This window comes from Dermacentor albipictus, chromosome 2, assembly GCF_038994185.2.
Source record: "Dermacentor albipictus isolate Rhodes 1998 colony chromosome 2, USDA_Dalb.pri_finalv2, whole genome shotgun sequence".
Taxonomy (NCBI): domain Eukaryota; kingdom Metazoa; phylum Arthropoda; class Arachnida; order Ixodida; family Ixodidae; genus Dermacentor; species Dermacentor albipictus.
The window spans coordinates 59,754,340-59,771,435 of record NC_091822.1 but is presented as its reverse complement, the minus strand read 5'-3'; the positions used below and the strand labels follow the sequence as shown (position 1 = coordinate 59,771,435).

The window sequence follows — 17,096 nt, the reverse complement described above, 5'->3', positions numbered from 1 at the left end:
AAAGATCACCTTTGTGCTTCCCACGGTGCTCCCCGTCCTTCTTCGATGTCTTGCGCTGTGAAGGTAGCAAGGTAGGGCAGTGCCCAGAATGCTCAGTCTACTGAATGTCGCCATGGCATGCAGTTCAAATTTGATTTTGGACGTTCATATAGGCACCACTACTTCCAAATTTGGCACCTACGACGAACCAAACTTGGGGTCTATCCCTGAACTTGTGGTTGAGTTCACGGTGTCTCATCCCTTGCTGTGCTGCAGTGTACTGGATAGCCATGTGCAGCTATTCTCGCACTGAGTGGAGTAGTAAATTTCCTTTCGCACTTATCGCTACGACAGTCATACAATTTCCGAGGGTTGAAGCAACTTCATCTTCACGTCTGTTCAGGAGAGTATGCCAGCAGCACGCACATTGGCTAAGTGATGGATGCCGCACTCCAGTCTTGTGTTTAAAGGATTTCTAATGTAAAAAGCTTCGACCATGATGGTGACAGACCTCGAGGGTGTGCAACTCGAGAAGCATATGACCTGTTCGTAGATGTTAGCGATCAGGCCTTGAGTCACGTCACCCACAGATGCAAATCGGAGCTGGCTGTTGTCCCCAGCAAGTGAGCTGAGCTATCGGGCTCGTCGTGGCACCCCTCAGTGGCCGCAGCGTCTGCCCTATGCTGCAGGTGTAGCTACATGCAATTGTAGTGACTGTGTGCCCGGCAGGGCTGGAGTACGTGCTTGCACGCATGTGCTCCAGTCCGGTCATGCTATAGGGTGCCGACCAACTTTGTACTGCACCAGCTTGACCAACACATCGTAGCCACCTCGAAATTGCACAATAGCTCAATACGAAGCGAAGTCTGCCAAGACGTCTGACGAGGAGCCACCAGGAGTGAGCGCAAGCTGGCAAGCTTGCATGTGGTGTGACCTTAAGTTTCACATGGTTAAAGGCTGGTTGAGTGTTCAAAACTAATCGAAATTAGCGAGACCGAACAGCTGACCACACTGATTAGCAGTGTGGCCAAAGGTTAATTTCTATGTGAGCAGGGGCAGCCGAGCGTTAGCAGACGACAGTTGCCGATAGTAAGATAGTCGTACTTCGAGAAGTACGTAACTCTTATAGAAATTAGGAAAGCAGATTCTTGCTTTTTCCGGTCTGTTTATTAAACTGCGCCGATAAATCTATACAATAACATTAGGAAGAAGTGCACTGATCCAAACACCTTTCTTGATTGATGTCAGCTATTGGCCAATAGCAGTTGCGTATGGGAGTCTGTTGGATGACGGAATATGGCAGCCCGAAGAAAGTGAGCAGAAGCCTTCTGTTGAAAAGAAAATGTTTGAGAAAACGGTGACTTTGCTTTCCGAGGAGCTTCAAGCACCATGCACGACTGCAAAATTTGGCTGAGATGTTCACAGCAGTGTATGCTATCTTGCTATCTGCAGACTCTTTTTTTTTTTTGCTAATCCAAAGGTGGTTCAGGACTCCTTGAAAGTCTAACTGAAGTGAAATTGCACTTTTGCTATGTTAGTTATAGTAAATGAGCACTAGTATACGCATGTGCTATTGAAGGAGTCTGAAGCTACGGTGCTGGTAAGTGTCTAATTTTCCTGTTAGCAGCTTTTAAATAGCACCTAAGCAGGTGACTCCGGCACTCGGTGTTTAGTAGATATGACACAAATCCCCAGACCATGGCATCAAAGATTTTGGGCACGCTGCAGGCTCCACATGATCTCAGAGGCCATGCCCAGGAATTATACTGCTTCTCGACATTCCATGTTATGTATCATTGCTAGTGTGTGGTAATGATGGGGTTTTTCGGTTTGGTGTGAGAAACATCTATTTTTGCTATCTTTGTGTAATGAACCCCCTCGTATTTCAAACATAAACGTAAACTTAAGATTACACTTTTCATCGGCTTCTGTCATGCCATTGTACAATTGCTATCGTGCTCACTCTGTTATAGGGCTATATGCATAAATGCGATCTTGACTACAGCCTGCACAACTCTTCTAAAGGTTTTCCATTAAGTTTCTTGCATTCCTGCTGCAGCATTAAGCACTCCTTTGTTTTACGTGAAAGAAAATGGGCACCATGAAAATTGGTCGTTGGTCCCCTTAACACATGCACGCAACAGTGTTCGGAGTCTCGATTCCTGTGTGGGATGACCCACCGGTGGGTCACTTGTCATACTCCTCTGGTGTGTCATGAACCACCTTGGAGTCACCAGGTATTCATGCTCCTTCGAAACTTCCTCATACTGTGGAGGGGTGGTGCGACGACTCATCAAATCAGAAGCAACAAGAATTTTTCCTCTCTTTTGGTTTAAAGCAGAGACTTCACTTGCGCAGGAGGAATAACTGCCATGATCCACTTGTCACCCACACTGCAGTGAATATGTTAAGGAAGAGGAAGACAGCAGCATTGATTAAAGAGCAAGGGCAGATAGATATTCAAATATTTCTGTGCACTACAAGCATTCGCAGTCATTAATGGTTCATGAAACACACTCAGGACATCGTTGATAGTTGCAGGTTCAATACACACACTCCTGCATATAGTGCACAACAAAAACACACAAATAATATACAGCACCAGCCTGCACAGAGCATTCCTGATTTGCAGCATGGCCTACAGGTGGCGTGGTGGTCATGACACTTGGAGCATATTCAGTAGAATCTCGTTGATATGATCTCATTGCGTACAATTTCCCAGTGCCAACGATCACGATCGAGAACACAAAGTACGACCCAAAACAGTTACGTTTCTTTTCTTAGCATTTCAAACACTCCCAGAAAACGCAATCTTTTGGCACCAACATTCAGGAATGATTTCATTCACGAATGATTTTCATGAATGAAAATCACCAAACTGTGATCATATGATATGTTTTACAGTCGCTAGATTCCATGTAAACAAAAAGGCTGCGAGGCACGCACAATCGTGAACTGTAGCGGCCTGCTGCAGTAGCTGACCTGCAACACTTGCCCATCCATCTCGCACGAAAACACCAGCGCGCACTCAGTTTCCTAATTTGATACCATCAAATCTCCTCCTGGCTCATCGCACACCGCATCCACAGGTATCGTCACAGACTCGATCTCGATAAGCATCTTTAGCTATCTTCTTTACAGCATGTGGGGTGTAGAGCTGTTGAAAGTGTATTGCATGCTTTTAATAGGCGATAACACAAGCACACCACCGTTCCCTGCTACAGGTGGTGCGAAATGAGCGTCGTGTTTTGCTCTGGTGTGCACACGAAATCGATGCACACCACAGCTAAAAAGCAATTGCCTTGCCCTTCTTCCACAGCCTGCACGAGTCCCTGACCTTTGTGAAGCAGCAGCTGCAGCTGCTCTGGTGCGGCCCACTGGTCAAGGTCCTGTTCAGCCCGCTGGCAGAAATGCTGGCACAGAATGACAATTCCTCCTCGGGCGCAGCACCGACGTCCCAGAGTCCGCAGCCGGACGCGCCCTCCAATGTCCCCAACTCTCCCGCCAGCGCCAGCGCCTCGAGTGAGTTCTTCGCTGCGGTTGTACTGTGTGAAAAACTTCCAGCAGGAAACTTCCTGGATGACTAGCAATGTCAGCGAAAGCTTTCCACTTACCCTGCTGCGCTGTCCACGTGGAGTGGATACAGCTTGGGGCTTGCCCCCCTCCACCTCCCTCCTCCTCTTATTAGCTGCGCTACCCACGTGGAGCAGATACAGCTTGGGGCTTGCCCCCCTTCACCTCTCTCCTCCTTTTATTAGTGTGACATGGTTGCCTGCGCCAATCATGGGCTCTCCTTTGTGCACGTGCCTCCTTCCTCACTCCTTGCTCTCCTCCGTGTCGCTCTTGTTACATTAATTCTGGGGTTTTACATGCCAAAACCACGATCTGATTTCAACGCACCCCGTAGCGGGGGACTGTAGATTAATTTTTACCGCCTGGGATTCTTTAACGTACACATGAATCTAAGTGTATAAGCGTTTTCGCATTTCGCCCTCGTCTAAATGCGGCCGCTACAGCTAGGATAGAATCTGCGACTGCAAGCTCAGCAGTGTAGTGCCATAGCCACTGGGCTGCTGTAGCAGTTCTCGCTCTTGTGGCGTTAGATCGCCATATATCAACCACAGAAGCACAGGAAGGCAGCTTAAGAAACTATTGCTTTAATACCACAAGATATTCTAGTTTTCTTTTGCAGCAATAGCTGTCATGAGTTTTTTTATCTCTTTATGTGTTCGTATGCTTATTTGTAGGACATACCTGCTGTAGCGTCTCCATGGCTGTGGTATTCTGTTGCTGAGCATAATGTTGCTGGCTTGATCCCTGCCATAGTAGCCGCATTCCCGTGGAGGTAGGATGAAAAAATGCTCATGAGCCATGCTTTACATGCACATTAAAGGTCTCTGGTGACTGTAGTTAATCTCGAGCCCTACACTATGTTCAATGTCTCTCAAAGCTCTGCTGTTGCCTTGGTTTGTCAAAGCAACAGAGGGCTTATCAATCAGTTGATCAATCAACAGATTGTAGGATGTATCTTATAACTGGCCACGTTGCTCAACTTCTGTAGTTGCATGAAGCGCTGAATAGAACAGTAACAATTCTAGTGCCAGTGCACTTCGTTTAACCCTTTAAATGTGCCAGCAAAAGAAAAAAAAAACATTCAAAAATATACATTTTTATCACTGCACATACGAATAAGAAGTTTTTTGCAGATTCGAAATATGTACAACATAGAGAGTAGTTAACGCACAACTTCTGTCTGAAAATACTAAATAGCAAGAATCACATACGTTGACTAGAAATTGCAGAGTCAATAGGAGTTTAGTTTTATCATAACCACTCAATACGTCTTAGAGCAAACATTTGTTGAGAGAGGCTTGCAAATCCAAAAGGTCAGTGTTCTTGAGGAGCTGCTATGGAGGATTAGAATGTTGCTTTGATACAGCAGATCTCAAAACGTGGTACGAGGCAAAGTCTCGTGCCATACTCCTTACACCGAAAAAAGCGTGTGTGCAGAGTCGTTATCGCCAGTGTTGATACGAACTTTGTAACAGACAGTGCACCTCCTTGTTGGACGTTCTTTGCCTGATGTAGGCAAGTCCTCAAAGTGTTGTGCCATCAAACCATAAAAGCCTGCTTATGAAGAACGTGCATGCCCGAAGGGGCAGCAGCACGCAACTGGCAGCAGCCATTTTTGAATCTCTGTTGGATTATCAGAGTCCGTAGGGCCCCTAGTGACCAAAGAGGGAACTCGCCAGAACGTCAACGTGGATAGCACGAGCCCGGCCCTTTACCGGCACTTGCAAAGAGCACTCAGCCACATGGACGAGACAGACTCATATACTTTCACTTTCTTCAAAAAGAATTGACTGAGGAAGACTCGTCTGCAACACTTCAAGGGTCAGAGTACTAGTACGGCACCCAATATTAAGTATTATTGAATATAGTGAAGTAAATCTAAGGAACAGCTTGAAGCAGCACACTCTGAACATGCTTGTACGTTGGCCAATGGCTTGGCTTGGCTGGACTACAGCCAGCTAGCCAATGTACTGACCTTGTGTGAACTTACTGCTTGCATGGTTAAATCCTATTAGTGACAATGCAGAGTGCATTTCTAATTTGTTGTTGTTCGGGTGCCACCCACATGGCTCATGACAACTGCACCCAGTTTACACCAAGACAAGATAGCATCGTAACCAAGGCATGCCAAGAAAGAACAACAGTTTTCAGTACATACTGCATGCGGAGACTTATAATCGTTCATCACAAGAGGTCTTGTAATTAGTGCCTATTTTGAGTCTTGTAAAACCTGAGAAATTCGTATTTCACGGGACTCAAAAAAAAAAAAAGGTCCGAATAGACCGAATGCCGAATTATCCAGGGTATAAAGTTTAAAGAGAACAAACAAATGCTTGCTGTGTGAACATGCTTTTATCTACTGAATTAATCGGCAAATCCTTTTTCGATTTTGTACAAAAGCAGTGCAGAAGCTGCAATTCTCGTCATCTCGTGACTAATTAGTGCCCGCAATGGTGAAGGCCTAGTGACTTTGTTCGTCTGCGATGCACCATTCACTAGCATGCGCACATCCCAATTATTTTTTGCCAGTGAGCTGGTTGTCAACAAATCATCCATCCATCGCGATGTAGATGGTACCCGTAGTCCCTGGCATCTTTATCTTTGCACAGACTCAAAGCGAAACTACTGTTTGCTGCAACCACTGCGAACGAAAAAGCAGCCGCTATCGACTCGATGATGGACAGAGACTACGGAGTTTTGAAGGCACGCGGCTAACATATGGACCAATTTAAAGCGAAATTATTGTTTGTTGCAGTCGCTGCGGACGAAACCATGGTGGCTATTGATGTCATCATGGATAGCAACTGCACGTTTACAAAGGCATGTGGCCAGACGCCAACGCAGTGTTATGCGTGACAATAGACGCAAGAATAAAGGTTTTAAAGGCACAATTAGGCACGAAGCATTCCAGCGTTTATGTAAATCTCGTATCGTGTACTGTTTCTGCTGGTGACTATGGCGATGCGGAAACCGCTGCTCCATTTCAGTTGGTTGCTGATGCCGTTTTTGCTCTTTTGTGGCGCTCGCCGAGCTAAAAATTGAATGGTAGGTATTCAATTTTTTCTCCTCCCGGAACTGTCCTTGCCACAAATCCCCTTGTCACAGACTGAAATGCACTCAAAACCAGCACAGAATGTGCTTATGTTAGTTTGAATTCGTGTCGCTCTGACTGACTGGTGCAGGCCTGCTGAAGAAGGCCCTTGAGCGTGCATCGTCGGCTCGGACGTGCAGCGTGCAGTATCGACGTCTCGGAAGCCCGGAGGTTACTGCAGTGGCCCTGACCTGCGCCCTCTTTGAGACTGCCCTCGCTGGGCTCACCCAACTGCGCCTGGACATACTGACCGGTGCGTTCCAGAGGAATTGGTGCATTCGCAAGGTCGAACCTGTTCGTGGCTCGTTGCCTTATGGGACAGCCTTGATTCCCAGAATCTGGCAATATCCTATTTTCCTTTCCTATTCCTCAAGGTTTGGCATTTGTCATTGTTTTCTTGCCAGAGAGTCACGTGCATATTTTGTGGATATATATATAGGCAACTTTGGTGACTAGTTATATGCCTTAACAGACAACCTGCTGCTGTCTGCTCTCTGGCCTAGTAGACAAACTGCGTCACCACGTATGTTGCCACTGTGTATGCGCCAATTCTTAGCCAATTTGAGGGTATGAACCCTCAAATGTATTGAGATAAGTGTTGCACTTCGCTGTCCATATACCACTCATCGACATTCTTCCCTTGACAGGCATCATGCATTGCTTTTGTCTCTATGATGCAGACACTGAGAGGGACACTAAAAGCCAATATTAGGTCAAGCTGGAGTGATAGATTAGTGCTTGAGAACCTCTGAGGCATCAATATTATCATGAATAGAAGCTCAATAGTCGAGAAATTGAGATAAATGCAGGACATGATTAGAGGCTCGGTACCGCCGTCTGTTGGGGGCGTTTTACTCACTGATGGCACCAAAAGGTGGTGATGGCGTATGCACCGTCACCACTGCCCCACTTGGGTGGCGGGAGAGTTGAATTTCGTAAAAGGTATTCGGACCCTTCAGATGAAATTTTCTCGTAAGTCTATTCTTGGCACGAAACAAGCATCGCAAGGTTTTTGGAATGGTATTTAAGTTGTCCACGTCGACTTAGCATTTGCCTTTAGTGTCCCTTTAAAGCTACAAGAAACGTGACTTTTGATCGCATCATCTACTACTGCTGCTACCTTACTAACTCAAGCAAGCTTTACATCATTTTAGATTCGAACACTGCATTGGATCTGCGTGTTTCTTGTTGCCGATTGAATCAAGCTGCTTCCATTGTCAGTTGCGTTTATTGTCATAGACGTGACCGCAAAAGGCCAATGCTGCATGCACGCTTGCCTTTCCCTCCCGCAGGGCTGTGCCACCATGAATGGGTGCTGTGCCAGCTGTGGCAGCTCATCCGCAGCGTGGGACCTGCCAGCGGGGTGCGTGCTTTCCTCGACCTGCTGGCCTTCACCACCAAGCCCAGTGGGCCGGAGTTCCGGTTGCTGGTGCTCTTCTGCGACTGTGCCACTCACCTGGTCACGTGAGCAAACGCCCTCGTGTCTCAATATTCTAGCAAGACCTGCAGTTTTATGCGTGCGCCCATTACATGTGTGTTCATGCGTAAGGACGTTGGGCAGGCTTTAATTAGCATCCTCAAGCAAACGTAAAGGCCTTATGTATGTAAAGAAACAGTGTTCTTTCGACTGTGCATGCTTGGGACCCCGCTGGGTTTCTGCAGCTTACGTAGGCTATGTTGGTGTACATTCTTCTGCAAGTTTATGCGGCTAGTAATATTTGCGTGCACTAAGAAATAATGTTGTTAAACCTTATGACAGCACCCCCGTGCCAGTGCAAATTGTTCTGATGGCTGCACTCTCACTATCATTGATATCCAAAGTAATGGTGAATTAAGCTTCATCTCAGCTCTATTGAAACGCTAGTTATGAGTGCCTAGCACATCCAGCCATTCATGCAGATAAGATAAGATAAGCATGGCGGCCCGCACTCTTTGCGCCACCAATGATTACTGGGTGATTGCTGAGGAGGCCGAATGCAGTTACGATGCATGAAAAAGATTCTTGCTCTCATCATGTGACAGAAAAATGCCTCATCTCAGTGTCACCAGCGACCACTGGTGGCGCAAAAAAGTATCGGCCGCCACGTTGTTCGAGTGTTGCGTTTCAATCGCTGAGCACTGTACATACAGCTCCGACAAGTACACAGCTAGCAATGATACAGGACGCAGTGCCCCATTGGCGCCTTGGTCCTTGTTCTGCTGTATATAGTTGCAATGTCCCACTAACTAGCCCAATGAAATGTGTTTGCCTTTGTGCATGCTTGTGGTGCTTTCACTAATGCCTTGCGATTGAAGCCAGTGAGCCAAGTGGTGGTTGCTTCGTGATCTCTGTGCAGCATCCTGGATGATTTGGAGCTCTATGAGCAACAGCGGCCATTCACCCTGGATGACCTGGTGGCCATCTCGGCCTTCCTCAACACATTTGTCTTCCGCCTCGTCTGGAACGGACTCATTGGTGAGAGTAGCTCTCGTTCTTGTCTCTGCATTCATTTCCAAATAATTTTTAAGCCAGGAGGCCGCAGAATTATCCAAATTATCGGGCGATCTCAAAACGCAAATTTGAATGAGAAAACAATCCATTTTGATAAATTTGGGAGTCGGCGACGAATGATACGGTTTCATGCCACTTACGTTGACAGTATCTTCCTGGCGGCATGAATTAAGCGAAGCCAGGCACGCTTTCACGTGCACTCTGCCCCCATGGTTGATAGCATCGCCCACACTGGCACGATGCTATCAGGAAAACTGCTGGCAGCGGGGAGCGAATGCTTCGTCTGCCTTTTGCTTCAACGGGTTACCGAAAGTCAACATTACGCAACCTCCGATACTAAATAATCGGCAAGACAGATTATAGCTTACATGGGCGTGCCACGCCATCTTGGCACGCCCAGTGTTGGCACGTGCGGCAGCTAACCTCTTAGTTAGGATGCACAGCTGCATATGCGCTCAGTCAGTTGCCCTTACAGCCATGCACAGCCATGGCTGACACGCATGGCACAAATCGAGACAAGCGCCAACTTACCCCGCCCCACCCCTTTGTGCATGCTTGATCGCATCACCATGAGCTCGCTTCCCTTCCCCTCCTTCCCTTTGCTCGCATAGGAAGGCGGCACTCATGAAGCCACCATCTTTCTTGGCTCACCCTCACACACTTTCACTCGCACCTAACGCACACAGTGTGCGGAGTGCGATAGGATCTTATCACACTTGGACTTTACATAGAACATGATGCGGCTCCACTTCAGCCATCGCTCTTGTCGCGCAGGGTGCGATTTGAGAGGTGCGTTTGCAAGCAGCAGCTTGTGTAATTGAGTCATCTGACCACCTGCATTGGTGGAAGTTTCCTTTTGTTGTCCTGGCATTCCTTTGAGGCAGCAGTGAAATTTCATTATATTGAAATCGCATACAAACGCAATTCATTAGATTGAGGCTCTAAATAGGTAGTGTTCTAAGAGGTTATGAAAAGGTAAATACTTTGTTATATTGAGAATTTCGTTATATTGAAGTTCGTTACGTCGAAGTTTAACTGTACTGCAAGTGGCTGTGCCGTGGCCATGTGATCTGTCTGTCTTTCTATCATGTGTCAGCATGTTTTATTCACCTCGTGCCTTTACCTTGAAGAACCAGGTATGTTCCTGTAAGCGGCATTTCTTGTACCCAGTGCGCCATGCCCGGCAGGCACTGCCATCCTGCAGCTCGTGACGAAACCGTCTCTCTTGTTCTTATCTGTGCAGACTTGAAAACGGCGAGCACGAACCAGCTGTTCTGCTCATGTCACACGCTGCTGATGCTGCTGTACAAGCGCGACTGCCGGCGCAGTTATACTCCACCGGACCACTGGCTCATCAAGTAAGTGCCACCCTGGGCCTTGACCAGTCGGACCTCCTCCGACATGCTTGCTGTGCTCGCGCATTGCGTCTACTTGACACTGTGATACCTTTGCCTCCCATAACCTCACTGCTTGTGCACTTCACTGCCTAACTACCTCCACTGCTCACTCCTACTACAGTTGACGCTCGTTACACGGGCTGTGGTAATCGAGCGAAAAAGGTCTGTTATATCCGAAGTCCATTTTATCCGCAATTATGGGCATGGCAGGCTGTGAAATGGAACTTCTCATGAACCGCCGTCTAACCTGTAGGTGATCGCAAAAGCAACAAGAACGTTGAAATTAAGATTAATAACTATGGATAAATGGGTATACGTAGTAGTCGTACAATCGTGCATCACACTGTCTTCCTGTCTGCTGTTTCCAGGAGCTGTTTGCCAACAAATGGCAGATTCCACGCATGGTAGCATATGAACGCCCACTTAACAGCAAAGTTAATGGTTGGCACAATTGAGGGAACCCGGCCCAGTCGTGTCACCATCGCCTATGTCAGAAACATCAGCTAAGTTTGTTTCCCGCACATAACAGTGACCGGAAGACTAAGCTGATATCTTAATTTTATCTTTCGAGACAAGCGACAACCACTTTGAAATCTGTAGCACGAACGGGAGCCGCGGTACAAGCCAAGTTCATCTCGGAGCCCGCGTCTGGCCGTTACTGCACACTGTATGAGATGGCCCAACCGCATCATGTGCCCTGCAGTCTGGACGCCATGAAGCACAGCCATCTTTTTTTTGTGTGTGGTTTGATGAGATGAGAAATAAAGCATTCTCAAAACAGTGCATTTTGTGATTGTTGGCAGTTGTATTATGCTGCAACTTCTTTTCAAAGCTGGTTAGGCCTAGCGGCACCCTTGGCACTTGCTCGACAATTAGCCAACAGCGGTGGGTTGCAGTGGACCACTTATGTAGGCAACACGAAAACTCCCTGCCAGGAGGGTGTTGCAAGGCCCGCTGCTGCAGGAAGCTTGCCACCAAAGTATTTCGTTTGCAAACATCCACAAGCAGCAAATCCAAAATCCGCAAACAGCCATAAATAGTTGTGCACAGCGTACGACCATGCCGTGAGCACTGCCACAGAAAATTATGTTGTATTTACACCATCTAGACCAAATTTGCCCAAAAATTTCGCCACTGTGGCTGATAGTGCATATCCATGCACATCCATGCGCAGATCATGTGCCTTATCTTGGAGGTAATCTCTCCGCAGCAAGTGCAAAGGGCGAACTGAGACGGTTGGTGCTTGATGAGCATCGGGTTCCTGCGTGTCTAATGTTGATGGTCGCGTAATTTAGTTTCCGTGACCCGGTGTGAAGTGGTCGCTTGTGTCGTGACTGCAATTTCATTTTCATCGAAGGAGATCTGTTAATGTTTGCCTGAGTGCACGTGGCACCGATAAAACTTCGGACCTTACTTTGTGTAGTTGTCTCTTTGCTATAGCCATCACTGCTCCACCTTTCTGGCAAAACTGTGACAACCTTTTTTTTTTAAATTTCAGGATGAATATTCACATCTCTGTACACATTTGCTTTTAATTTTTGGGCGCTGACTGTGCACATTAAGCATGGCCAGCCATGGACGTCCAAGATTTACGCTGCCTTGCGGTGCAATACACTTAACTCTCGGATGCCGTGAGCCACGTCCGTGCATTGTTCTTGGCACGCTCTGCGGTGCTCATACCCAGCTGTTATAGCCCATCCTTGTTTCTATGCAATTTGTTTCTAAGTGTTTACCCACAGATGCTATCTACCAGCAACGCTCTGGGAATTTGTGTAGTTGTTTTTATTACTGAAACTTTATAATCTCTAATTAACAAAATTTGCCATCGAACAAAGCTTTTTATGCACATACAACTTCGTTATATCGAGGTTTGACTGTGTTACAAATGTTTCATAAAGTTTTACACAAAAAATTAATTCTGTTGATGAAAACGTTCCGTCCACCTGTCCCCAAACCTTTCTTGGGACGTCTTCAGATGGTGAATGGATGTAAGAGGTGTCCTTGCATCAAGCAAGCTTATATAGACAAGTTGCTGAAGCAGGCAAAATTGACAACACCGATGTTGCTGAAAGAGTCGCTGTGATCTGTGAGTGAGTTGCTTGTGAGTATTTGCTATGCCAAGTTTGTTGCTGCTTGGGTTCTGCATCTAAAACTATATCATGTTTAATACAAAGTGTATGTATTCGTGAAAGGGTGTGTGCTCAGAATAAGCTTAAAAGAAGACTGCTGTTGTCCCTCCTTCCCTTGTTGTTGTGTCCATAGGATTTTACGAATTCTAAACTCTGCAGTTTGGCAGGTATATGGTGGCCAACTTCTGTCTTTAAATTCAATTTTCATCCTAAGAATGGGCTTGAGCTTTCAGCAGAGTTGGGGAAGTGCCCAATGATGATGTCGAGACAGCCGTACTGCCGTGGCAAGATTGTCATGGGTCAAGATTCATTGTCGTTGTCATGGCAAGATTGTCATGGATTCTCTTGCCACTGAGTGCTTGACTGGCTGCTTCATGCATGCTCTGCTGGCTTTGCAGGGATGTGAAGGTGAGCACGTTCATGGGTGACCTGGAGAAGGGCAAGAAGGCAGCGCAGGTCCTGCTGCAAAAGGTGCCTCACATCATCCCACACAAAGAGGTCAGTTCACTCGATGGACAGGCACTGCATTAAGACCAGAACCAGCTTCGTTTGATCAAGTTCTTTGCAGCCATCCTGTTCTTTCGCTGATGGGAGAGCTCATCTCCTGTGTTGTGAGACCCAAGGTTGGCTTTTAGGTGTTGAGGTTCACTCTGCAGAAAAATGAGAATCGTAAGCTATTAAACAGAAAAACACAGCATTTAAGGGCCGCTGACCAGACTACATAGCGAGTTTTAGCTATGAGCTGGAGGTTGTTATAAGCCATCTTAAAGAGCATGTCACCACAAGAAGTTTTCGAATTGGTTACATATAGATAGAAATATTTGAAATGCCGTGAACCCATGATTGCAGGAAGTGAGCTTCACTACCAAGATACAATCTCTCCACTTACCCCTGTTTAGCACCTGCTAGCGAAGTTGCTTCCCTGCATCCTTCCGTACCGAAGCCAAAGGATTCTGTTACGCATAAGTCGTGGGGCCCTACATTTTTTTTTCCGCGTGTTTTTTTCTGGCACTGCGCTCTTCTAGCGATGGTCTCACGCCCCAGCTGTTGCCATTTGTTTTGTTCTGCGCAGCACACAATTTTGTGCACTGTGCTTGAGTACACCTGACTAGTGGCATAAGTCAGTACTGTTTGAACGCTGAAGCAGATCAGAGAGGACAACTGCGCCCTGGAATGCAGTAGAAAATAGCAGATAGTAGTTTTGTTTACAGAGTGCGTGATTGCACGACGTGGGAACAAGCAGACAAAACAGAAATACATCCTTCTTGCTATAGCATGAAGTAAAACAAAGACTCGCAGACATTCAATTAGCAGGTTTTGTTATTTCTCTAAACTTTAAATCGTCTAGTGAAGCAACAGATCAAATAAGTAACTGCTGTAGCTTTGAATAATTCTCGAAGTCTCGTCTAATGCTGAGGGACGTTTCAGCAATGCAAATTACATAGGAGCACTTGTGTAACTGATCTCGACTCTCCAGCTGGCAGTGCAGCTCCCTTGAGATGAAGGGTGCGCAGCGTTTGGTTTGAAATTTCAGCTGTTTTCATGGTGCGCGGTGGTGTAATACTTTGCAAATGCGATCGTCAGTGTACATTGAATGCACTGTGCTTGTTTGTTTAAATAGCTCAACCTGGTGAGGTACCCTTTAATGAGATTTGCAGGGTGTCAAAGGGAAATTTTTTGCCTATTCACTGAAGCCAAAAACTTGGAGACGCTTCACTTCGTGGATGCGGGTTTTATCTGCAGGCATATCGGTGCTATAGTGCACACGAAGATATTGGCCCTCGGTGTGCCTAGACGCTGACACTGCTCGCATTGCAGATCGTATTCAAAACAAGCAGCAGCCACCAGAGTAGAACGCCCCTTTGTAAACATTCGCTTACTAACTCAATTAACAAGCATGGTTATCAGCGCATACAGGCAAACATGAACACATTACACTCGATGACCGCGGACACTCGCTGTAAAAACGCTGGCACGAGGAATCGTGACAGCAGCAGCTAGTGAAGTGACCTTCATGCTGTCTATCGCTTCGACGCAAACTGAGCGGTGAGAACACAGTGCACGCAAAGCTATGAGCCATCGGCCCACCAAGACTGTGCCCCCAAAGCAGATCACTTTCAAGATAAAGCCTACGTGGCCGAAGTGCAATGCCCCCCTCCCTCCCCTCCCCTGGTGCCATGCGCTCGACGGAAACAGCGTACGCATGGCACCCTTTCTGCCTTTGCGCACATGAGATTGAGACAGACCCGATACATCTGTATCGATACATCGCAAGCAAAACCTGTAGGAACTGCTAGAAAAGGTCAACCCAGTGCACCTCCAACTGCCTTTCTCCTTCGCAACGCTTTGTCTCATTTCTCCTTCCCCACTTTGTTCAACGCCACCTAAACTTTCCTCTAGGTGGCGTTTCTTTGCTGTACGCTCAGCACACTCCTTCGTACTTTCCCCAATGTGCGATTTTCTTTGCATCCATGCGCCTTCCTCCTCTGCTTCCTTCGTGGCTTCGAACAAACATTTGACAATTGTGCATAAAAGTCACCATTTACATTACTCTAGTGGAACGCTTTCTGAAGCAATCAATTTCAGCATCCTTGTAAAACAGGCTTCAAATTTGGAGGAAACGTCTGTCCTATTATGAAGGTAGAAAATGGCACTGATAGCTTTCTGGCGCAGCGGCTCTTACCATTTCAGCCAGCCAGGAAGCCAGCATGAGGTCAAATTAATTGGGAACACTGGAAACATTGAAACAGTAAATAAGCCTTGCAAATGAATTCTGTGCAAATGGACAACAGAGCACATAAGTTCTGCGAAAATCCACAAGGTGAATCGAATTCCTCCCATTCTAAAACATGAACAATACCACATTTCAGTGTGTGAAGTTGTTTTCTTATTTCTTTTGGTTACCTGCTATTTACATTAGTTTGCTCATGGCACATTGAAGATGTGTGTGTGTGCGCGTGTGTGTGCGCGTGTGTGTGCGCGTGTGTGTGCGCGTGTGTGTGCGCGTGTGTGTGCGCGTGTGTGTGCGCGCGCGTGTGTGTGCGCGCGTGTGTGCGCGCGTGTGTGCGCGCGTGTGTGCGCGCGTGTGTGCGCGCGTGTGTGCGCGCGTGTGTGCGCGTGTGTGTGCGTGTGTGTGCGTGTGTGTGCGTGTGTGTGTGTGGTTGCATTTCTGCAATGAAATTTAGTTGCAAGCTTCGCTTAGCACTATGCCTTGTGCTGTTTTCGTTGTATAGCTTGAATCTTCCTGTGCTGTCAGTTGTGTTGGTACCTGTGTGCATAGTATAATACTTTTGTTATTGTAGTGTCCTAGCTACTACTACTGCTACTGCTACTGCTACTATTTAATTTGTACTTTAGCTCCCTTCACTTTTGCATCTTGTCTTTTCTTATATATCTTCATCTGTATTTCTTCCAAAAGCTGTTAAAAGTACATCATTCCAGGTTTTGTAGCCTGGTGAAAGTTTGTATCACATCTAAGATCCTCATATTTTCTTGGTAATACTAGTTGCCAAAAAAAAAAGAAAACAATCTCACTTGTCCTAACCTAGAATTCACTCTTGCGTCCATGCCGTGTGAGCCTCTTTGTGCTCATTTTGCTGTCATCGGTCACTTACGTACCGTCATTATGATGCTGTTGCCGATTGTTCTCGTGCCACAGTCATTGTCGATTGTCATCATTGTGCCATTGTCAATCACTATTAGTACCACAGTGCCATTGTCAGTTGTCATTATAGTCATGCCATCATTGTGATTGTGCCTTCATCATTATCGGTGTCATTATGCAAATGTCTTATTGCTACCGGGCTGGTTGTCACAGTTTTTGCTGGCACTTGGGTCCTTCATTTGAGTTAGACTCTATAAACTTTTAATGTAAATATGCACAATTATGATAGATCTTTGTGGAATGCCTTCCTTTGGTCAATGTGTCATCACAGCATCCTGCTAAACACAAAATATAGTTTTCTTTGAACAGGATGTAAACATGTAACTTTTCAGTTGTGGGAGCCAGATTTTCTAACTACTGCACCACACTAGTTCTGTTGAAGTTACGAAATAGTAAGAGCATGGTCATATACGGTTTGGTGCACCTGTGGCGAGACCGTCAGACATGCCACTTTGTGCATGGTTTGCTAACGACTGGAGGCTAGTATTGCAAGTACAACTATTACAACGCAGTGCGTGACAGGGAAAAGGAAGATTTCTCTTTTGTCTGTGTGTAGCAAGAATCCACGTGTTACAAATAATAAGCCTGTAATGCTTGTCAGAAGGAATGTCAGTGAACGAGCAGTCCATAAACACATGGTATGATTGCATTGCACATTACAAAAGTGCATTGCGAAGTACTTGTGTAAGTACTTCGCAATGCACTCAAGAAAACATGGGTGTAAGCACCCAAGGAAACATGGGTGCCCGTCACCTGTCATCATCATATCTTG

The 17,096-nt window shown here is 46.4% G+C and overlaps 1 protein-coding gene across 1 annotated transcript in view; it reads left to right on the top strand.

The window, feature by feature from the left end:
* Positions 1–17,096, top strand: part of LOC139055948 (ubiquitin-protein ligase E3B) — a 90,949-nt gene that overhangs the window by 39,456 nt on the left and 34,397 nt on the right. Inside the window, exons 13-18 of the mRNA XM_070533628.1 lie at positions 3,299–3,501; positions 6,735–6,896; positions 7,936–8,107; positions 8,980–9,098; positions 10,378–10,492; positions 13,059–13,158. Of these exons, the coding sequence (XP_070389729.1) occupies positions 3,299–3,501; positions 6,735–6,896; positions 7,936–8,107; positions 8,980–9,098; positions 10,378–10,492; positions 13,059–13,158 (871 nt within the window). The remainder of the gene's footprint in view (positions 1–3,298; positions 3,502–6,734; positions 6,897–7,935; positions 8,108–8,979; positions 9,099–10,377; positions 10,493–13,058; positions 13,159–17,096) is intronic.